Genomic DNA, 23852 nt, shown 5'->3' with positions numbered 1-23852 from the left:
TCTAAGGAGAGCTTACTTCCTAGTTTATAGACAGCCACCTGCTTGCTGTATCCTCGCCTGGTGGAAGGGGCAAGAGAGCCCTCTGGAATGCCTTTTATAAGGGTACTAACCCCAGTCATGAGGGTTCCACCCTCGTAATCTGAGGCTCCGCTTCCTGACACTATCACTTTGGGAGTCAGGATTTCAACATATATATTTTAGGGGGACAAAATATTTAGTCCATTGCAGTTGGGGAAGAGAGAGAAATATTCAGCTTTTTCTTTAGCCCTTGAAAAAACTTAGTGGTATAGTTAATTGGATGTAATGAGACAGTGTATTCTGCCGTGGACAAGGTTTGAGATTTGTGTCTGAGGACCTAGGTTCTAACTGGAACTATTTCTTTTTTTTTTTTTTTTTTTTTTTTTATTAATAATGATTTTTTATTATATTATGTTAGTCACCATACAGTACATCCCCGGTTTTCGATGTAAGGCTCGATGATTCATTAGTTGTGTATAACACCCAGTGCACCATGCAATATGTGCCCTCCTTACTACCCATCACCGGTCTATCCCATTCCCCCACCCCCCTCCCCTCTGTAGCCCTCAGTTTGTTTCTCATAGTCCATGGTCTCTCATGTTTCATTCCCCCTTCTGATTACCCCCCCTTTCTTTATCCCTTTCTTCCCCTACTGATCATTCTAGTTCTTATGTTCCATAGATGAGAGAAATCATATGATAGTTGTCTTTCTCTGCTTGACTTATTTCACTAAGCATTATCTCCTCCAGTGCCGTCCATGTTGTAGCAAATGTTGAGAACTCATTCTTTCTGTGGAACTATTTCTTGACAGTTTTGTCACCTGGAACAGGGTAGCTCCTTTGCGCCTGCTTTATTTTCCATGTTTTAAAATGTAAAGAATAATAATATTTATCTAATGGTTTATTATATGAAAGAAATTACTGTAAATGAAAGTGCTTTGAAAGTAGGAAAACAGATATTAGCTTATAAATAGTACATTTTAATTTGCTCTCTTATTGACAAGGCATTCCTCAATGGAAATCTGAATTAGGTGATGAGAGGGAAAGTTTATAATTTCTTAAGAGGGTAAACAGGAAAAGTTCTTTACAAATCATTTTTAGTTAGTATAAATATGGTAAACCTGTAGTTAGCTGTGGTTCTCTTAATAGATTAGTTATAATAGTTTCTCATATTATTATTTAAAAGTACATGTTTCAAAATATTACTGTAGTTGGAGGTTTGTGACTCTTCTTTCATAGAAATACTGTGTTTAGAGTAGAAAATGTGTTTGCAATATTTAAAAGAAACTGTATTGTACAAGAAGTATCAGGATGGCTGAATAGTATTCTGGAATTATGCAATAAATTCTCTCCTGGTACATTACAGATGCAACGCAGTGGAAGAATATGTAAACTGTTTCACACCTCAAATATCTTTATCATACTTGCTGCACATAAATGCAGTTGTGTATCATATGTTGTAAGTCTTTTAAAAATGAATTGTGAATAAGAAACTCATACCCTAGTGGTGCTATCTAAGTATGAATTAGTACAGAGCTAGGTTGTCATACACACGAACTGTGCTTTCTGGCCTGCAAAATAACTTGATACTGGATAATAGTTATCAAGCAGGCTTTATTGCACATGGATTGGTAAATCCAAAATAAATTTCAGACACGCCCAACTTTTTGATCTTTGAAAATGACAAGGTCACAAGAGAATTACTTGAAAATATCTGAGAACAACTTGGGGTTGGTACAATGAGCTGGATTTCAAGTACTTAATAAACCAAAAAATAATTGTATCTTCAGGGAAAATATATTACCATTCCCAGCAACTTTTCAGGGGTACCATAGGCACTAAAAAAATGCAGTTTCCATACCAAGTTAAAATTTTTGTATGTTTTAGAATGTTCCCATATTTCAAACTGATCGATATATATGTAGTTTAAATTATTACAAGTCATTGTTTGAAGTAGATGCTAAGAATGGCATTTATTAACCTACAAGGTTAAAAAAAAGGTAATATAAAGGATAGCTACATTTAATAATATCATAATTTCAGAGAATTTCAGCCATATTTCTGAGCTGTGTCTTCCAAAGTTATTAACTTGTGACTGTTTCTAATGAAATCAGTAGGCTAAATTTGAAGAGCACGGAGTCTTATTTGGAGGGATGTGTGGTTTTAAATTAGGATGCAGAAATTACGTGATTTGACAGGCCATCTGATCAATGCAAATAAGACCAACTGTGTATGAGGACTGAATGAGAGAAATTAACATATGTAGGCTGCTTGGAAAAGCTAAGTGTTCATCTAAGTGTTGTAAATATGGCATTTTTAAATACATTAACATCTAACTTTCCGTAGAAACTTCTCTGTAATTTAAGGGAGTTTGGGGGCTGAGTATGATCTCATATATGGGTGGGGTCGTGTATATATATATAGCTTTGCCAAAATGTCTTCCAGTGTGAAAAGTAAACTGATCTATGAAAATCTATTTGCCATATCATGATGATGTCTTATGATGGAGAGGGTCTCTGAAGACAGTATCTCCATTTTCGTTTGAAATACAGCAGCTGTTATAAGCTATCTATGCTTTCTCATAGGATGAAGACAAACACAGAGATGGTGTGTCTAAGAAATTTCAAAAGGTGTCGGCCTCCTGATTGAAGTACAGTCAACTTATTGGATTCATTTTTTTCATCCAGTAAGTATAAATATTTAAAGTACATTATTTTGGTCAATGTTGACTTGTGTTCTTTGTTGAATAAATATTCGCTCTCTGTCAAATACCCTTATCATGGTTGGGCCATTTGTGTTTACTTCTTCTGCAATTTCAGTTGTATGTCTTAAATGACTTTAACTCTCAGGACCTTTAAGAGGACAAATACAGCCATAAACTGAGCTGGCAGAGCTCTTAGAGATGATCTGGTTCATTCTCTTTATCCATTAAAAGACGATGCTACTGTAATTTTTTTTCTTACCAGATATGTCATTAGATCCAAATATTTCCTTTTATTTGTCTTACTCTGTGCCCTGTTATAGGTGGTCTGGATTTTACTAGTTAGCTATTTTTTAAACAATTGATTTCTCTTAGGTTGAACATTACATAACTCATTGCTGTAAGGAGCATTGTCTGAATACTTTTTAATATGAAAAAATGCAAAATCTACCTCTTGTTTTTCTGAAGGCAGAAATAATTCAATAGTAGAGTATACCCTTAATCATTTATCCATTAGTACTCTGCCCTCAAAACAGTAATCATGAGAGAGAGTCCCCCTAGTAGCATGTTCTTTTTTTTTTTTTTTTTTTTTGACAGCACAAGCAGGGGGAGCAGCAGGCAGAGGGAGAGGGAGACTCCCTGCTGAGCAGAGAGCCCAACGCAGGGCTCGATCCCAGGACCCAGGGCTGAATACTCTGAGTTGGACGTGAACTAAGTTACAAACAAGAGCTTGCGGGGAGAGGAGATAACGCATTAGCTCACAGTTTGTTTCGAACGTAGAACCGGTAGATCCCTCTAATCCTAAGGGATAATTATATAAAGCCATGCTTGCTCAAAAGGGGTTCCCCGTAGTGGTTGAAACACAACTCCTAAGCCCTAACTGATGCTCCAGACATGGGGTAGGATGTGAAAAAGAGCTTATTTCAGACCATTTGGAAGGTATAAAATGTGGCTATAAGAAACAGGTAGCAGAAGAATACGTTTTCCTAATGTTGATTGAAGAAAACGTGGCTTCTGGTTTTTAATAGCTTGGCCGAGAGTCAAGATCTGGAGGAAATTAGATAGTTGCTTTACAACCTGCCCCGCGTATCTCTAGAGAGCCAGTCTGGCTACCACCAAATGGTCTGTCATCGGAAGGACTTTAGAGTGCACAGCTGGGAGGGCCAAAGTTTTCAAATGAAACCAGAAGACAGTTAGAGCCTTTGATCAGCCCCGCCTTCCAGGTTTTGTCCCGGAGCTAAATCCTACTTGGGTACCTACAAGCCATTAGAGTTAAATGCTTTTTTTTGGATACTTGCTTCAGTGGCTTTTCTTTCCTTTTCCTCTTCCAGTTCCTGTACTCCTACAAAGGAAAGTCATGATTACACTCACAGAGCTGAAGTGTTTAGCAGATGCCCAGTCATCTTATCACATCCTGAAACCATGGTGGGACGTCTTCTGGTATTACATCACCCTCATCATGCTGCTGGTGGCCGTGCTGGCCGGAGCTCTCCAGCTCACACAGAGCAGGGTTCTGTGCTGTCTTCCATGTAAGGTGGAGTTCGACAATCACTGTGCTGTGCCTTGGGACCTCCTGAAAGCCAGCGCCAACACCTCCTCTGATCCCGGGACCCCGCTTCCGCTCCCCCTCAGAATCCAGAATGACCTCCACCGACAGCAGTACTCCTACATCGACGCCGTCTGTTACGAGAAGCAGCTCCATTGGTTCGCCAAGTTCTTCCCCTACCTGGTGCTCCTGCACACACTCATCTTTGCGGCCTGCAGCAACTTTTGGCTTCACTACCCCAGTACTAGCTCCAGGCTCGAGCATTTCGTGGCCATCCTTCACAAGTGCTTCGACTCTCCATGGACCACCCGTGCCCTGTCCGAAACGGTGGCCGAGCAATCGGTGAGGCCCCTGACACTCTCCAAGTCCAAGGTTCTGCTTTCGTCCTCAGGGTGCTCAGCCGACGTTGAATCCAGCAAGCAGTCATTGCCCTACCCACAGCCTGGCTTGGAGTCAGCTGGCATCGAAGGCCCAACTTCCAGTGTCCTGGACAAGAAGGAGGGCGAACAGGCCAAAGCCATCTTTGAAAAAGTGAAGAGGTTCCGCATGCACGTGGAGCAGAAGGACGTCATTTATAGAGTGTATCTGAAGCAGATCATCGTGAAAGTCGTTCTGTTTGTCCTCATCATAACTTACGTTCCGTATTTTCTAAGCTACATCACTCTTGAAATTGACTGTCCGGTCGATGTGCAGGCTTTCACGGGCTACAAGCGCTACCAGTGCGTCTACTCCCTGGCAGAAATATTTAAGGTCCTGGCTTCGTTTTACGTGATTTTGGTTATACTCTATGGTCTCACTTCCTCCTACAGCTTATGGTGGATGCTGAGGAGTTCTCTGAAGCAATACTCCTTTGAGGCGTTGAGAGAAAAGAGCAACTACAGCGATATCCCTGACGTCAAGAATGACTTCGCCTTCATCCTCCATCTGGCCGACCAGTATGACCCTCTTTATTCCAAACGCTTCTCCATATTCCTGTCGGAGGTCAGTGAGAACAAACTGAAACAGATCAACCTCAATAACGAATGGACAGTTGAGAAACTGAAAAGTAAGCTTGTGAAAAATTCCCAGGACAAGGTAGAGCTGCGTCTTTTTATGCTCAGCGGTCTTCCAGACAATGTCTTTGAGCTGACAGAAATCGAAGTGCTCAGCCTGGAGCTCATCCCGGAGGTCAAGCTGCCCTCTGCGGTCTCGCAGCTGGTCAACCTCAAGGAGCTTCACGTGTACCATTCCTCCCTGGTGGTGGACCACCCGGCGCTGGGATTTCTGGAGGAGAATTTAAAAATCCTCCGCCTGAAATTTACTGAAATGGGGAAAATCCCACGCTGGGTATTTCGCCTGAAGAACCTCAAGGAACTTTATCTGTCGGGCTGCGTCCTACCCGAGCAGTTGAGCACCGTGCAGTTGGAGGGCTTTCAGGACTTAAAAAGCCTGAGGGCCCTCTACTTGAAGAGCAGCCTCTCCCGGATCCCGCAAGTCATCACAGACCTCCTGCCTTCGCTGCAGAAGCTGTCCCTCGATAATGAGGGGAGCAAACTGGTTGTGCTAAACAACTTGAAAAAGATGGTCCATCTGAAAAGCCTGGAGCTGATCAGCTGTGACCTGGAACGCATCCCACACTCCATTTTCAGCCTGAACAATTTGCATGAGTTAGATCTAAAAGAAAATAACCTTAAAACTGTGGAAGAGATCATTAGCTTTCAGCATCTCCAGAATCTTTCCTGCTTAAAGTTGTGGCACAATAACATTGCTTATATTCCTGCCCAGATTGGGGCGCTGTCTAATCTAGAGCAGCTCTCTCTGAACCATAATAATATTGAGAATCTGCCCCTGCAGCTTTTCCTATGCACCAAACTACATTATTTGGATCTAAGCTATAACCACCTGACCTTCATTCCAGAAGAAATCCAGTATCTGAGTAATTTGCAGTACTTTGCTGTGACCAACAACAACGTAAGTAAATCCATTCTTCCCTTCATTTAGCCAGTCTTTGGAGCATCTGCTGTTGCAGTGTGTAATGTGGGTAAAGAAAATGGGCTTTCAGTCCTAAGCAGCATCCCCTGAGCCTGGCCTGACTACCACTTACTAGACGCGTGAATGTGAGTAAATTACCAAAACACTGAGCATCAGTTTTTAATCTAACTTACACGTTGTCATGGAGATTTTATGAGAAAAATATGTATATAAGCACTGGGCACAGTTCCTGGCACATAGTAATTGCTCAACGAATGTTCTCTTTATTCTCTTTCCCCATTTTTTACATAAACATCACAGTTGAAGTATTTTAAACTAATTAGTTATAACAGAGCTTACTTTTCATTTTGGAAAGATCTTAAGTAGTTAGAAAGCTTCATAAAAGTTTTTAGCTTTCCAGATCTGTCATAGGAGAAGAACTTTTTGTTAAAAATACTGGGATCATGAATTATTCATAAATCTTTTTTTGTGATGCAGTAAAAAAGACTTGAAATCTACATGCATGTCTAGAAAGACAATTTAAAATGAAAGGCCTGGTTCTATAATGCAACACTAGGGCTTCTTAGAAGCTTTTTCCAGCATCCATACTTTAAAAATGAACCATAATTTGCAACAGTAAAGCCAAGTTAAGGAAAACTTGACTTCACTGAAACAAGAAAAAAAAAATAAATGAGTAGTTTCCTAGGTTAAAATGTGAAGCAGGAGGGAAAAGAAAAAAAAATCGTGCTAGCCAAAAGGGCAAGAGAGTGATGGCAATGTCCATATGAGAAGAAGAAAAAAAAATCAGACATCAGGTCTGCCAAAAAATTAAAGTGATCTTCCTGTTCTAGAAAAATGGGAGCTATTTTCTTCTACCCCACCCCCAAAAATGTAATATCTCCTAGACTTTTTGTAATTCATATTTCATGCTAAATATGACTATGAGCATGGTGTTGGCTAATAAACATATTAATCCCCAGACATTATTTTCAAAAACCATGGATTGTTGGGAAAACACCAGAAAGCTGGGGAATGAGAACAAAATTCCTGCTGATTTTTAGAACCCCAAGACTTGACTCATATGTTCAAAGGCTAGAACCCATTCTAAGATAAATGAGAAATGTTCAAGTCTTAAAGGATTATGAGGCTGTAAAGCTCCTCAAGGGTTGATCTAGATTAGCACTGTTCATCAGAATTACCTGAGGGGCTCGGCAAACCACCAATTGCTGGGCCCCACGCAGAGTTTCTGATTCAGTAGGTCTGGTGTAGGATCCAACAGTCGACAGTTCTAAAAAATCCCAGGTGAAGCTGATTCTGCTGGAATGGTGACCATACTTTGAAAACTAGAGGTCTAGAGATTTATGATTAGTGTTGTTTAATCATGTAGTTCATTAATATTAATATTTTGGTTATACTTTTCCCATTGTTAAATCAATAATAAAAAATATGAGTAATTATTTTGAAAGGCATTGGTTCCACTAAGTTGTGATGTGGTTCTATCACTACATGAATTTTTTGAAAGTTGTAGCTGATTAAATTGTTAGCTGGCCATGAATTATTTAAATGTGTACACGGGTTAGTGTGTTTTCCTAGTTTAATGTAATAAAACCTTAAGACCATTGGTACTTTTGACACCAAGTTTATTGACATGACCACGTCTAAAAGAGAAACTAGGTGTGCGTATCAGCCACATTTTATCTTGAGTAGGGGAGGATACTTGGCGCATGTGAAAAGTCCTATGCTGAAGGCAGTTTATGGCCAAAATAGAATGCTATCTTAGGCTGAGTTGTCTCAGAAGTCTGATAACCAGCAGTCGCGGAGCATCCCAGAGCCATAACAATGACTATGACTCCTTTGAATGGGTGAGGAACACTCTTCTCAGAACTGTGAAGAGACTTCTTTAATCAGAATATGGAGAAAGTGGAACTCGCTCAGAAGACAGCAGCCAGAGATGTGAAAAGTTCTCCGATGGAACAGTTAGCCTAAAGATAGGAAGTATTGGGGAGGGAAGGGAAAAAGAATAGTCCACAATATTGGTCTTTAAATATTTGGAAGACTTAAATAGAAATCTTCTTGCAAGTAACCTTCTTACAAGTTAGAACCAAGACAAGCAGGGGAAAGATTTCTCATATTCCCCCAAAAGCTGTCCAAAAATTAGACCTTCAAGAAGAGGGAAGTGATTTCTTATTAATTAAACTGTCCAGATATAGGTTGTCAACCACTTGGTAGGAATGTTGTTAAAGGGAATTAGGGATTCATGTTTCAGCTTCAATGTTCCTTCTAACTTTGAGATTCCTAAGATTCTATGAGATAGACCAAAATATTTTTTTTAAATAGAAAATAAAACATCAACTCGGATGCATAAATATTTAGATATGCATACACTCAGAAATGTGAGTTGATTCATCCATTTGGAATAAAAGTTAGTGAAGGTTCCTGAAAGGAAAGGTTTTAAAATACTCTTCTAGTCAGCAGTATACCAGGTTCATGGATGGAGTCAACAAATGCTCTGTGGTTAAGAAGAAAAGACATTTATTGAAAGGATGTTTTATCTCTCATATTATCACTGGAAAGGCTGTAGGATTGAGCTTGGAAAACCATCAGGCATGAAGATAAATAACCAAAAGGTCAAAAGCATAGCACAAAAGCAAAATGGTGAGGGTACCCTGCCGCTGACCATCCCAGCACCAGGCACAGTGCTCGCTGCCCCTGAAAATGGGGCTGCTACTGCAGCCCTTGCCCTCCCACAAAATAAGTTCTTCATGGTTTCTGATGCCTAGAGACACTAGCCTCAATTTAAAGTCCAAGTCTGAGCCCCTGACTGGCAGAGCTTGCAAACTCCCACCCCACACTCAAGCTGTAAATGATCTGGGAACACTAGAATCTGGTGTTGTCAGTTCCTCCAGTGGGAAGTGGACTCTGCTTCCCACCAGAAGTCCCACCGAGATGAGGTAGGGAATTCTCCAAACATTGAGGATACTGGGCATCCCCCAAATGACAGACATTCACAAGGAGGGCACTCTAGAGTTTCTTCAACAACATAGTAATAGGTGTTATCACACAAAACACTAAACATTTCTTTTTATCATATTTTTTGCTGCAGGATTCCTCAGAGCCTTTTGTAGTTGAATATGCATTGTGCTTCTCCAAGAGGGAGGTATGATATGCAATGTTTGCCAAATATATTTGAGCAAGGTGCTCTTTTTTTTTTTTTAATTTGATTTTAAGTAATCTTTATACCCAATGTGGGGCTCCAACTTACAACTACAAGATCAGGGGTCACATGCTCTACTGACGGAGCCAGCCAGGAGCCCAAGATGCTTTTTTTTATAGTAGCTCTTGAGAGGAGTGTTCCTAAGAACACTGAGTGTTGGGGAAATGTAAAAGGATAGAGGTCATGTGCAGAGGCATGCCCAGATGTAATAAGAGATGAGAGCATTTAGACGTTGCGTCAGAATGGAGAATGCCTTGCAGTCTGCCAGTCAAGTTCAGGTTTAAGTTCATTGGACAGTAGGTGGGGTCAGACTTGAGCTTGAAAGTGATATTTAGCATGAACTGGTACCTTCAAAGGAGGCTCTAATTGTAACCCATTTAGAGGGGTTGGGAGAGTACAATCAAGAAATAAAACCCCTTGAAAAAGTTTAATCAGTTATGATTTAGAAGTAGAATATAAACTAAAAACAAAAAGGAAGATTTATATCTGAAAGGAACATCATGGACCATCAAGTCGGCAAACTGCAGCCTGGGACCAAAACCCACCCACAGCCTGAGTTAAGAATGCTTTTTAAATTTGTATACAGCCCAACCTAAGAATGGTTTTTTAAAAATTTTAATGGTCAGGGAAAATTTTCTTTAAATAACATTTTGTCTCACATGAAAACTATATGAAATTCAAATCTCAGTAGCCATGAATAAATTCCATGGTTCTCATTTGTGGGCCTATATTACAAAAGAATTATCCTCAATTGTTATTCTATTTTGAATTTCCTCGTTTTAAAACATATGAAATTTTTTCTCTCTTGCTGTATACGCACCTACATAATATTTTCAGTTTTGCTTCTTCACCCACAAAGCCTAAAATATTTCCTATCCTACGCATTTAGAGAAAAACTTTTCCAGCCCCTGCTCTAGTTACTGCCCTCATTTTACTGATACTGAAACTGATGCTTAGAGCAATTTGCCTGACGTCTGAATCTTCCTTGCGATGGATCTGGGATGGAACCCAAGAGCTCCGGCTCCCACTCTGGCACTCCCTCTGCTGCATCTCAGATGCGTCAAACCAAATGCTATTACGGGGGAAGCAGGGGTGTGTGTGGATGGCGTGGGAGATGGGAGAGGACGAGGCAGCTTCTCTATGCCAGTGGCCAAGCGTGTTGGGATTATGGTGGTGGTGAATGTAACGGAGAAGCATAGGAAAGGGGGAGGACTTAATAGTTTGTCTCAAATCTTAAAAACCACTCCAATTTACACCTAGGTCTTCCAACTTCTACATTTGTGCATTTAATGCATTTCTTTTATTAACTCAAAGACTTGTAGCTGGAAGTAGAAATTCCTTCTGAAAATCATTTCTGTGGTGGAGCTCGTGTTTGACATCGTAACTTAGAAATGGAAGTATTCATTTTTGTTTCCTGAAATGACTGGATTTGATGGATTTGGTTAACGAGTTCTGAGATGATGTGTTCAATGGCCAGAAAAAAAGGGAAATCTGACATTGAGAAAGATTCTGAAGTAAGGTCTCAGCCTCTGGAAACGGGGGAGTATTTAATTCTCAAATGTCAGCAATAGATACATCCTTCCTTGGATGTTCTGGGGGCTCTACTGCATTTTGTGCAAGAGAATTCTAGGATGTAGCATTAGTTTCTCTCTTTTTTCAGTTTATTTGCTAGCTAGTTGCATGTATAGTTTATAGTTTTTTTCTGTCAAACCATTCTGCATATGAAGTCTATCATCTTCCTGATGGTCTGCAAACATTTCTTTTGATTTTTAAAAAGAAATTGGTAGTCCATGAGGAATAAATGCTATCTAAAATTTTTTTATAAAATGTTTTGTCCCAGGCAAAATGTTTTTGGTGTTCTTGTAAGTTTCAGGGTAAATTTTTTTTTTTTAAGATTTTATTTATCCATTTGCCAGAGAGAGAGAGAAAGAGAGAGTACAAGCAGGGGGAGCAGCAGGGAGAGGGAGAAGCAGGCTCCCCACTGAGCAGGGAGCCCAATGTGGGACTTGATCCCAGGGGATCATGACTGGAGCTGAAGGCAGATGCTTAACTGACTGAGCCACCCAGGCGTCCCCAGGGTAAACTATTTATAAAGGTGTTAGATTTTTCAGGATAAAATTGCTGAATTGAAGGAAAGTCCTGCATCTCTAACACAGCTCCCCAGCCTCCTTTAACGTAATTGAATTCGGGGAGGTGAAGACAGGTCCTATGCCTCAGCTGGGTGCTGACACCGAGAGAAAGTCCCCAAGATGGACACTTGGCACTCGGGAAGGAGAACCACTGACCACAGCCCTTGACTCACTTGCATGACAGTAGCACAGCGAGGCGCCCTGGTGGCTCACTCCCACTGCCTTGTGAAATCCCTCTCCTGTGTTAGGGTGCTGAGAAGTCACTGAAATCACAAATTCGGAAATTTGGAAGAAGATTCGTGAGAACATGGTAGTGCTGATTGCCAGACAGAAGAGTGATGGCTGTGGCTTCAGGGTATTCACCCAGTGGAAATGAGTCCAATTAAGCAAGGTATTTGCTGGGCATCCGGAAGCTAGCTGAAGTAGGGAGATGGAGGGGTCCCTGATACAGTCTCTGGCACAGTCCCTCCTTCCTGGCACCCACTACAGACTGATTATTCACATAACTGTTTAGTATTTCTCACCTACTAGACCGGGGCTTCTCAAATGGGGGCACTTTTGTGCCTATGGAGACATTTGTCTGGAGACATTTTTGATGATCACAAGTGAGGGGGTGCGTAGCACTGGCTTCTAGTAGGCAGAGTTCCAGGGAGGCTGCTAAATAGTCTGCGAGACCCAGGGCACCCCCACCAAAAGGAAGATCTCACCCAGAATGTCAACGGTGCCGAGGTTCAGAAACCATGCGTTAGACCATGGTTCTGTCTTGCTCAGCACTTTATCCCCAACACCTGACTGGGAGCCTGGCACAAAAGCAGGCTCTCTGCATGCATTTACGGAATACAGATGAGCCAAGACTACCGTCTTTTCTCAGCTGGCTTGCCTAAGTCATTGCGTAGACCCGAATAGGCACTCTCAGGCTTGAGCTTGCGTTGCACAGGACGGACTGTTTACTCTACTTGTACCTCAGTGACCCCACTTCTGAGCTGCAGGTGTATGACCAGAAGGGGGTGCATTAGAAAGGGGTTACGTTTCTCCTGTCTCTTATCTTTCTGCCACATCTCTACATTGAAATCTGCATACGTGTGGTTTTGCATCTGCATTCTTGAGAAGAGAATGACGTGGAAAGGTAGATATTTTCCCTTTGCTTATAGCTAGTATTTTGGTGTACAATGATGAGCTTTACTGAATGCCATGCTTAACAGTGGTGATCCTTCAGTTTTTTACGAGGATAGCCAGTACCGAGTGTATGTGCGGGTGATGGAGGAGAGGGGAATTTCCAATATAGTGAGCATTTGGATGCAGTTTGACCATTTTTTAGTTTGTATAGAGGAGATAGTTCTGGATGGCCCCGGAAATGCCAGCAGAGAGCTGGCTCAGTGGGACTGCGTTAGCCCATCAGAGGAGCAGGCTGAGCCCTTGAGTGCCCCTTTCATGCCTGTGTCTAACAAAGCCACATCCTGAACCAAGGAAGGAGCCTGCACTATTTCATAGTTGCAAAGGTGCCGCCTCCACAGGCACATAAATATGGGAAGCATTATAAATCGGGGTGTGTGCTGTCCAGCACTGCCTGGTGCAAACTCCCCTCTCAGTGGTATGACAGGAGTGGAGGATGCTTCTCTAAGCTCTTCTGCGGATGGGGGCTCCCTTAGAAATTCACATGCAACCCACCCACCACATGGGGGAGCAGCTCATTTGAGCAGTCCTAGGAGTTGACCTAATTTCAGGCTATTTATCATATTTTAAATTATTTCTCCATGTTACATGGTTTAATTGAAACTGCCAGAGGGCAGGTAGAAGGGAGTGTAGATGGAGAGGGAAGTGAGCTGCGTACGTATAATTGAGCATGTCTTCTTGTCAGTGCTTCTGTTGACGTGTGTCTTTTAACAGAATGAAGTTTTCAGTCTCTAGTTTGAAACCCCTAGAAATAGCCTTGTGTCTGTGCTCACAGTGTTTTTGAGGGTATTACTCATCACATTACACAGTGACTCTTTTTTTTTTTTTTAAGATTTTCTTTATTTATTTGACAGAGAGAGAGAAAGCTAGAGAGGGAACACAAGCAGGGGGAGTGGGAGAGGGAGAAGCAGACTCCCCACTGAGCAGGGAGCCTGATGTGGGGCTCGATCCCAGGACCCCGGGATCATGACCCGAGCTGAAGGCAGATGCTTAATGACTGAGCCACCCAGGCGCCCCACACAGTAACTTTTTATAAGGACTCTTGAGAACAAGTTATTTCTGATCCTTGGCCTCAAGATTAATTATGATTTTCCTAAAATACTGTTGTAGTTTGTTTTATCTTAGGGACCATGAGTAGGTGACTAATTAGGTTTTGTTTGAGAATTGCTTGTTAGAATGCTTAGAATCACATCTTTTGCCCACCCACATATGCGGCAAGGGTTTAGAAGTTCATGGTAGCCCCAGCGCCGACTTCAAGTCAGGATGTTCTTATTTTTCCTTTATCTTTTCCGTCTCCTTCACATTTATCATCCTTGTTCTATGAATTCCTGTAAATGTCCGGAAGTGTTTTGGAAGAAGGTAGGGGTATAAATAAGCAGATGCATTGTCAGAGGCCGTAGGAAACCAGTTTTACTGGCTTCTTTTTTTCCCTTTCCAGATTGAGACGCTACCAGATGGGCTGTTTCAGTGCAAAAAGCTGCAGTGTTTACTTTTGGGGAAAAATAGCCTGATGAGTTTGTCCCCTCACGTGGGTGAGCTGTCGAACCTTACTCATCTGGAGCTCATCGGTAATTACCTGGAAACACTTCCTCCCGAACTGGAAGGATGTCAGTCCCTAAAACGGAGCTGTCTGATTGTAGAGGAGAACTTGCTCAACACGCTTCCTCTCCCGATAACAGAACGTTTGCAGACGTGCTTAGATAAATGTTGACCTAAGGAGGAAATAATTTTTAAAGTTTGCCCCAGGGCTTTAAACGAGAACTAAAATTTTCTAAGTTATAAAGATGAAAAATGGGTAATAATTATGACTAACTATAACCAAATGTCTTTAAAGCAACTCAGTGTCTAGCCCTAAATTAAACAGGTAAAAAGTGTTAACACTGAACTTAAGTTTTGTGAATAACTGATCTTTAACTTATTAAGATGTGAGAAGTACACTTCGAGGGTGGCATGGGGCCATGAAATTACTGAACCCCTACCTTGCAGTTTCTACCTTGAAGACTAGATATTCTTCCATCTCCCTCCCCCAGTCCCCATTACTTACTTATTTGCACACTTGTTTTACCTGACTTCCTGTCTTGATATTTATCACCTAGACTATAAATTCATCAATATAAATGTCCTTGATGTATACTCAACACTGTCTTTGATTTATGCGCTCAAATATTTTTAGGCAGGGTGTACCTTGTGCTTGGCCGATTTCCTTCTTGGCTTGATTTTACTTCCTGTCCCAGCTCGCTTGAGTCTTCCTTCATCTTGTTTTCTCTTAACAATGGTGAACCCTAAAAAAAAGGCCCCAAAACAAGGGTGAACCCTGAGAAAGTGCCTGTCTTTGGCCCTTGCAGAGAAAAGGACAGGGTACTTAGGACGTGTCACCCTTGGGGCATCCTGAAAATTACTCTCATTTCCTAAATTGTCTTCTTACATATCACCAAACCTTTTTTATTTGCTAATCATTTTTATATTAAATGTAAAACATACAACTATTTTCTATGGTATAATCTTGGATTCAAAATCTGTGAGAATAATTTTTGTTAGGTACAGAGAACCCCTGCGTTCCTTTAAGAATTGACTGTTAATACACTTGGTTTGGGCTGCTTACGAGTCTCACACTTGTGTGCACCCTGCTCCGGAATGTTCTTGTACTCTGCAGCTCATTACTTTTGGATCACACAAGCCTTGTGTGTCATGCCCTAAAATATTGGAGGGGTTCCTTGTACGAGGATGGCCGCATCATCTACCTCTCTTCCCTGGTCGCTGTGCTATTGTACGGGTACAATTCTTAATTACTTCAAAAGCTGTGATGGAGGGGAGAGGTACAGATTCCAGTCCTTAAAACTGATGTCAAAACACTTGGAGAAATTAAGACTTCGAGCAAAATACTTTCCTTCTCCACCGCATGATCTCTAGATATGATGATAATGTGAAACACTCCCCTCTATCCAGTATTTGAGAATTCTCAAAGCTCACAAAGCAGTAGATCTATTTAATGGACATTCATCTCATGCCTTTGTCTCACTTTCCTGGAATACGTTTTGCCCTTTTTTTTACAAAGAGCTTTGTGTTTAGCCTTTTATTAGCATGCATATTGTAAAATGAATAAAGTCAGCTGACTCATTTTTGGGAAATGCACATTTTTACCACGGTTTTCTCTAATGGATCTAGGCATGATGATGCCGGTCTCGTTTTGGGTGTTAGCTGTAAGGTAACCTATTAACCGCGCCTAGACAAAACTGGAAAACACTATGGGTAAGGTACTGTAAACATGGAATTGTGATGTGCGGTGTGTTGTTTCTTGCTTTGCCCCTTCCAGAAAGATGAAACTGAGTCTTTAAATTATAGCAAAACGTAGCTCCCCTCACCTGCTGCACACCCCTGAACTGAAGCTTAGAAAAAGGAATTGCTTGTGTCAAATGTAATTTGAATAATATGAGCTATAAAACTATAAGCACCAAAAGCTGCCTGAAACATTATTTCTATTCTGAATGAGAAGAAACAGTGTAAAAATGTTAATTCTTACCAAAACTTGCCTTTAGTCAGAACATTCGAGTTCTCAGGGACCCAGGCATAACTGATGAAACTTTCTTCTAGGACTTTAGAAAACAGATTCTGACTCTATCTAGGGTTTTGTTCTTTGCATTTTTTTTAATGTAAGTTAAGGCCGTTTTAATGTTTCACAATAAAATTGTCATGTGTACTGATTTCAGTGTTGGATAGGATTTATCTTAAGTTTTTGGACTATGGAAAATGATGCATGGAGAGATATGGAAATGTTTGTAGCCATATCATTAGCCATAATTTCTATGAAAAATCCCACCTCCAATTTCAGATTTGCTACCATTCTCACCAACTAGACCTTCTCCACAGCTAGTCACACTGGTTGTGTTCCCCTGCAAACGTCACTGACTAAATTTTCCTTATCGCTTCTTTCAATTTCTGGAAGCACATTACTTACTATCAGGATCAATACTGAATATCGTAAGCTGCTTTCCAAACACTAGGGTATGGTTACTGGTACAAACCTTGGGCTTTGATGCCATAGTTTTTAGATTTCTGTCTTATTTCAGTCTTACACACCAGTGTTTAGGTAGCTTTGAAATAATGGCACTGACGCAATGAACGCGAGACCACCACTTGACATATTGGAAATGTGGTATTGGAGGCCACCTCTACCGCACTGTGGGAGCAGAGCTTCATTTGTGAGTGTTCATATTCATTTAAGATGATTTTCCAAGAGGCAAATGCGGTTTATTGAATTAGGACACATTAGTTGGCACTGGATCTCCAAGAATGTATAGTGCATTTTCCAAAAAATACACGTGGATGTATCAGAACAACGCTGAGGGCTTATGCCAGCGATGGCATAGGTTCATTTCATTCCCATACGCACACAGACACACACACACACACACACACACACACACCCTGGGCAGTTTTGAGCACTCCTGCTAAGGTTTAGTGTTCTTGCCCTAACCTACGTTAGGATACATCTGGTGGCACACAGACACTGTGTTTTCATTCTTCATCCTCAGTCTTCATTGTTCTCCCTGGATGTCACCATATTTCGCTGTCACTTAACAAATGTTTGCGTTAAACAGGGTAAGTAGAGCTCCGTGGGCTCTCCGCGCTGTGGCGCGGCTCGTCGTGTGGTAAGCTTGCTACTGCGCTGTGGTAAGCTGCAGTGGGTTCTTTGCATAATAATATTGTTTGAGAGCGACAATATTTGTTTCTGTGCCTCGTGCGTTTCATGATTCCAATTTTGTATGTTTAATTAAAATATTGCGTAATGATGGGTTCAGAAACCATTAAAATAATCAAACAGCTACTCTGTGGGTTGGCAGCTTTATTTCCCAGTGTTTTCTATAAAACCCTCCTTCCATCCTTACGTTCTCTGAGCTTCGTCCTCCCTGCATACGTGTGTTGTTTTCCCTCTCCCCTCACCTCCTTAAATTTGGTCGGCACTTGTGTATCACAGAATATATTTGTGCTAAAGAACTCCCAGTGATGCTTGAGCATGTCTATATTTGGGGGGAAGCCAGGGCCTCTAATGAGGCCTAATTGAGTTGTTCCTCTTTACCCACCCCTGCAGTATTGAGAGCTGATTTAAGCCATGGTCTCTCATCCGTACCACAAGCACGAGAATATAACCGTGAGTCCACTTGGTTTCCAGGAACTGTATATTGCATCAAGATCTGTGTTCATTTCCTTCTGGAAACAAGAGGAAGGCTGATGGGAGGGGGAGGAGCTCTTTCGTATCCTCGTTTGAATTATGAAGACATTATATACATGAAATGGTATAAACTAATGGCTGTTGGAAAATGTCCTGGATATAATTATTTCTTATCTTCAGTTGACTGTGAAAGCAGGGAAAACCTGCAGTCCTGTTTAACTGGTTTCTTCCTGTGTCTGGTCCATCACTTTTACATCCGCTGGGAGCTCTCTACTCAGTGCCTTTGGTAATGGGCTACATTCTCTTCAACTTTTTTTTTTATATGAACAATTTCATCAACGCTAAAGCATTAACACAGAATATGTGAGCTAAAGTCCGAGTTGAGACGGCTTCCAGTTGAACCTAATTCATGTTTCAGTTTTGCACTCACTTGTACAATACACCGCTGCGGAGAAAAACAACGATGAATGCCTCCTGCATGTTGTATATTATCTCTAACAGAGATGGTGCAATTTAAAAAATACGAAGGGGCATAGAATTAGAGTGGATACGTCTGTGCATATGTGTTGTGTGTAAACCTAAATATTTATGTGTAACTATTTTTAAAGCTCCTCAGATGTTTCACTCTGAGTGAAATAATGGGCCAGTCTTGGGTAGAGACATTTTCTTTGGTTAGCTTCATGGCGAAAGCAGCCATTTTTACTTTGTTGCCTCTTTTGAAACATGTACATAATCGGGTTTTGCTTCTGGTAATGAATTGTTAGAAAATATAAGATTTTTTTTTGTAAGTTGAATGTTTTCGGCCCTCAGGTTTACCATGTAAATCTGCATCTTGGTGGTGAACCCCTTTGCCTGAGATTCAGTGGTTTTTGGTAAACTTCACTGTTTTAAAGTACCTTTTGTGTAAAATACAGATTCAATTTTTATAACAAATGGCAAATAAAAACAGATTAAATGTTGGAAGAAGTTGACTGTACTGATTTGTCCCCAAGCAATTATACTGTTACATCATTCACCAGATGATGGATTTTAGATTTACGTGTGAATCTCCTAACCAGAGTAGGAGTTTTCAAAATATGCGACAACGATCACAAAATAATAAGCCCCCCAAAAGAGTTGGATTGATCCTCGAAGATGCTGGGGCAGGGGGCGGGGAGGGGTGATATCTGTCGTGACTCTAAATAGGTCCACCTTTCCAATGGTGTTCATCCTTGGGGACTGATGTTCACAAGGCGACCCAGCTCTCTCCCTCTCCTCTTGGCTCTCGTTTCTCCATTTACTGTTAGCTTAGCACTAACGCTGAATATGGACCAGATAAATAAAAAGTAAAGAACTGCAAGATGAGATTTTGAGATTTAGTAAAAGGGGGAAAATGGAATTATTGGGGAAAAATAAGCACATGATAGTTTGACCTTCTGGATAGAAGACTTTCCTCTCTGTCTCCCTGTCAAGGTCATACCCACACCCCCCCCCCCGCTACCCCCCCCCCCACACTTTCAGGAGCACATTAGAAAGCTGATCAAAGACTTTCCTCCACTGGAGGACAGAACTCGACATACTGAACCAGATTATGAAGGAAAGTGACCGCTGACACCAGCTGGCGTGTTGTACCCTGGAAACGCGGTACTGCAAGAAAGACATGCACCCACCTCGAAGTGCTTGAGAAATGGGAGACACACGAGGAAAGGAAGCCAGTCCCTGAGTTAAGATGTCTGCAGCCATTCAGGGACTGCCAGGGGCCTCGGGGCGCTGGGGACCTCTGCCCAAAGCCTCCAGGACAGTGACTGGGGGCACCGAGCATGCAGAAGTGTGACTTCGTTCTTCGACATTCCTTCCACCCTGCAACATGGCTTTTCCCGACTGTGACAGCGGTGAGGGCCTGACGGCAGGGGATCGATGCTCCCGCGCTGTTGAGGGCACGCTCCCCTTCTGGGGCTTCTCTAAAATTCCGTGCCTCCCTGCAGTCTCTGTCCCCCTCCTCTCTGAGCACTGCAGAAAAGCGGTTGATTCAAAGGCGAAGTGTCACACCTTGAACTCAAGCCCCATATTTACAGAAGAAAAGAGATCTGTATACCAAAGAAGGATCAGAAAAAAGGTCATTTTATAAAATGCATGGTCTTTTTTAAATTACAAATCTCTCTTCCCACTGTGTTGGCTCCTCAGTCTCTGGACTGGAATTATAAGTCCTGCCTCCCAAATACCGATGATCCTATCGAACTGCCTGTGTGCTACTCAGAAGCTTTTCAAATTATTTATCATAGATACCTTAAATTGTGTGTGCCTTTTTACACATGCCTGTTGCTTGTTCGGGGAGGGCCTGTCACACACCATTTTTTACTCTCTGCCTCCCTCTGCCGCTGAGATGAGAATAAATCAAATAGAAGGTGACCCGCTCTGACTTCCTCCCCCTTCATCCCAGTTCTCCTTGCCTCGCCTTTGCCTTTATCAAATGCTGCCCCGGAGGTAAGATCTTGACAATTCAGTCGCCCCTGCTTTCTCTCAGTGACTCCATCTCAGATGAGATGCGCTCAGAAAGCCTCATGCGGTGCCTGGCACCAGGACCTGACCAGACACGTGGGTGCCCGAGGCAGGTGAGAATTTGGCACCCCTTTAAAAAACCTGCTTTGACTATTTATTAAATACGCATTTGGTAGAGATAAGGGAATTGGTCTTCTATTAGTAAAAATCATGAACTTTCGGGGCGCCTGAGTAGCTCAGTCTGTTGAGAGGCCAACTCTTGATTTTGGCTCAGGTCATGATCTCAGGGTCGTGAGATCGAGCCCCGTGTCAGGCACAGAGCTCAGCACAGCATCTTCTTGCCCCTCGCCCTCTGCTCCTCCCCTCACACTCTCTCAAATAAGTAAATAAAATATTTAAAAATTAAAAAAAAAAAAAACATGAACTTTTGTGTCAACTGTCTAATTATTCCCTCCTCCCATAACAAAACTCTCAAGAGTAAAGTAGAGACAAGCCGGGGGCAGGGGTTGTAAGGCCAGTGAGAGTTCTCACGGCTCCTAGCATTGCTGTCAGTCACTCCCACTAGACAATCTCCTCCCAGGCCTCATGAGCAGGCCTGTCAGCTGCGGGGGCTCACCTCTCTATTTTCCCTTGTAAAGCCTGAAATACCTTACTCTCCTGGCCCCCACCCTCTCCCTTTCCAGATCACTCTCCCTCGCCCCTCCTCTGGTTGTGCTCTTTAGCATTTTCCTAATTACACACTCCGAGCTTACATATCCTCACCCATTACTAAATGCCACCTTTGAGAGTATTAGGTCATACTAAGAATGATGTTTTAGCTTGTACTCACCAAAATAAATGTCTTTCATTTATCAAGATTCTCCCTAGAAGGTGGTTTCTCGTCACAACTTCAAAGTCCAAATAAGAGACTTCTTCAATATACTGAATGGGAATAGGACAAATTTGCATTCCTTAGGCTGGTAACCTAAAGAATTGCATATGGAAACCTGAGTTAACGGGTCCCCTAATTCCAATTATTTCATTGATATTTTGTTCTGTGTAAATCAGTACCCGAGGCAAAAGTTTAAACCCCAGGAGGACCAAATGCCACCTGTGTTGAGGGGAGTTTCCTTCTAGTCTTTGCTTGAACTGGGTTTGGATTCACATCCTTGTCTTAGGGTCTCTATAGTGCTTCCCAGAGAAAGTACTTAGATCATTATGGGGAGAAGGGAACAGTTTTGTCACCCTTTTCATAATAGACAGAACCAGTGTCCAGCAATTGCTCTGTGAAAAGCCTGAAGATGCAGCCACGTGAAGGAGCATCGATTCAGTGTGCATTAAGAGGCTTAGGGAAAATCTACCCGGCTTGTGATACCTGGGTACATCATGAACCACCTTAATGATTTCAAATTGAGAAAAGATAAAAATCGAATCATTTTGTCCATGCTCCTTCAGCTTGGTGTCCAGCCCCGAAGGGGAAATAGCAACATGGCAGAGAGCTATAATGTTATTTAGCACCCGCTACGTGCCAGGTAGCAGGTTGTTTATGTGGGCTAGCTCATGCCATCCAACAGCCTTATTTGGTGTGTTATTCCTATTTTACAGATGAGAAAACAAACTTGGAAATTGTAACATTTTCCAAGGTCTCATGACTGTTCAGAAGAGGAGTCCCGTTCAACCTACAGGTCTCAAAGCCTGTCTCTGCAGAGGCATAGGTAAAGAATACAACTCAGCACCACATCCTCTCTCCCCCACCTTGGAGTTTGAAGACTCACAGATGCTGCTGTGTTTTTCAGAGCTCGCTGCCCTCTTCTCTTCCCTTTAAGCCCAGTGTTTCCTCCTCCATATTTGTCCTAGTTTGTCTTCTCCGAGCCAATGAGTCACTTCCTGTCCGTTTTATTTGCTCCCTCATTCCCAAATGTAATTCTAGAATTTCAGCACTTTCCAACTGGAAGGAACCATGTAGACTTTTCCGAAGCTGAAGACCTAACTGGCTTGTTTGAGATCACAGACCCACTGTCTGAGGGAGTTGCCACCTATCCGTTTGTCCCCTGGTGAGTACTCTTTGCTCTCTCCTGGGCTGGTTCTCGGAAGCCCAGAAAATCTATATTTAACCAAAGAGTGGAAGAGCCGAGATTAGCACCCAGGCCTCCTCCCTAACTCCAGTCCTGTGCATTCCCTAATAAGCTGCATTCATTCGAGCTGCCTCCTGTATCTTGGTAACAAGCCCTCCTGTGCACAGTGCGTTACTGGGCGCAAAGCAGTTTCGGTTCCGGTCCCCATTTCACCTACAAGAAAGCCAGGCTCTGAAAGAGACATCTTCAATAGTTACCGCATTGAGCATGTGCCATAGACTTTGTAAACATCATTAATGCTTGAAACATATTAAGGTAGGCATTATCTCCATCTACTAGGAAAAGAAGTAGGTCCAGGCAAGTTAAACGACATATTAGGTCATATATGAGATTGCATAGTATGCGGCAGAGCCAGGTTTTGAACTGGGGACTCTGTAGCACCAAATCTCCACTTGTTGTATAGCACACACTGTCAAGGTCACATGGCAAGCAAGGGATGGGGTGGTGAGTACAGCTGAGGATTTCGGCATCTAATACTGTCCTTTATAACGTACAGGCTCTGAATCTTCTGGGAGAAGACTGATATATACACACACATATGCACAAACACAGTTTCAAACACCCTTTAGTGTAAATATAAAATTTCATCCAAAGAGCTAATGTATTTTTAAATGTGGTTATTTTTGAAAAACGCAGTTTTTATTTAAATGTCCTAACCTAAACTCTGAGCACATTTGCTGTCATTAGCAGAATGGAATGCCATGCTGAATTTTGAGTCCTGTGGGAGATGTTGGGTAAAGACCCTCGTGCCGTCAAAAGGGATTGTTAACATTTTGGGTTTTGTTTCAAGGTACGGGTGAGGCTCGCAGTCAGTTTGGGTTTTACTGCAGAATTGCCGTTTAACTCCCCGAGAGTCCTGATTTATTATAGGGGATGCTGGCAGACATTTTAGACTTGCAAAATGACTACAATCACAGTTCAGGCAAAGGCGTTCTAAATTCCTTCTGCTGAGTTAGACATGTGGAGGAGCGGGTTATGCTGTCCTTATTGAATTCATGCCATGCTCCAGATAAGAAGCTGTGTTTCTCACCCCAAGCTGATGGTGTATCCCTCCCTGGTCTTGCCTTTTGGTTGAATGCACTGCTAAGCATGGAAAAAGCCATAAGTCAAGCGAAGAACCCACTCCTTGAAGCACCGATTCCCTTGGCATTTGCCTTTGGCTTCTTCAAAACGCCTGCCTTTCACGGCAAGTGGTACATCAGGTCAGCTGTCTCCGGGGTCTATACACCCAGTGGGACAGCAGCTCTTCGATGTTGCCTGTCCCCCACCTGCCACTGAGCTCTGCTAAGGAAGGGAAGATTACTTACCAAGCGACTCTGTGCAATCACATCGGGGGTTTTTTATATTCTTGTAGAAGATG

At 42.1% G+C, this 23852-nt stretch overlaps 1 protein-coding gene across 3 annotated transcripts in view; it reads left to right on the top strand.

Moving 5' to 3' along the window:
* Positions 1-18860, top strand: part of LRRC8B (leucine rich repeat containing 8 VRAC subunit B) — a 67578-nt gene extending 48718 nt beyond the window's left edge. For all 3 annotated transcript variants that reach the window (XM_026497644.4, XM_048220307.2, XM_057310486.1), the window contains 3 exons: positions 2603-2703; positions 4050-6214; positions 14169-18860. In XM_026497644.4, the coding sequence (XP_026353429.1) occupies positions 4076-6214; positions 14169-14441 (2412 nt within the window). In that variant the 5' untranslated portion in view covers positions 2603-2703; positions 4050-4075 and the 3' untranslated portion in view covers positions 14442-18860. The remainder of the gene's footprint in view (positions 1-2602; positions 2704-4049; positions 6215-14168) is intronic.
* Positions 18861-23852: the final 4992 nt, after the last annotated feature.

Source organism: Ursus arctos, unplaced genomic scaffold (assembly GCF_023065955.2).
Source record: "Ursus arctos isolate Adak ecotype North America unplaced genomic scaffold, UrsArc2.0 scaffold_12, whole genome shotgun sequence".
In the NCBI taxonomy this organism is placed as follows: Eukaryota; Metazoa; Chordata; class Mammalia; order Carnivora; family Ursidae; genus Ursus; species Ursus arctos.
The sequence above is the reverse complement of the archived record's forward strand: the minus strand, read 5'-3'. Positions and strand labels throughout refer to the sequence as shown.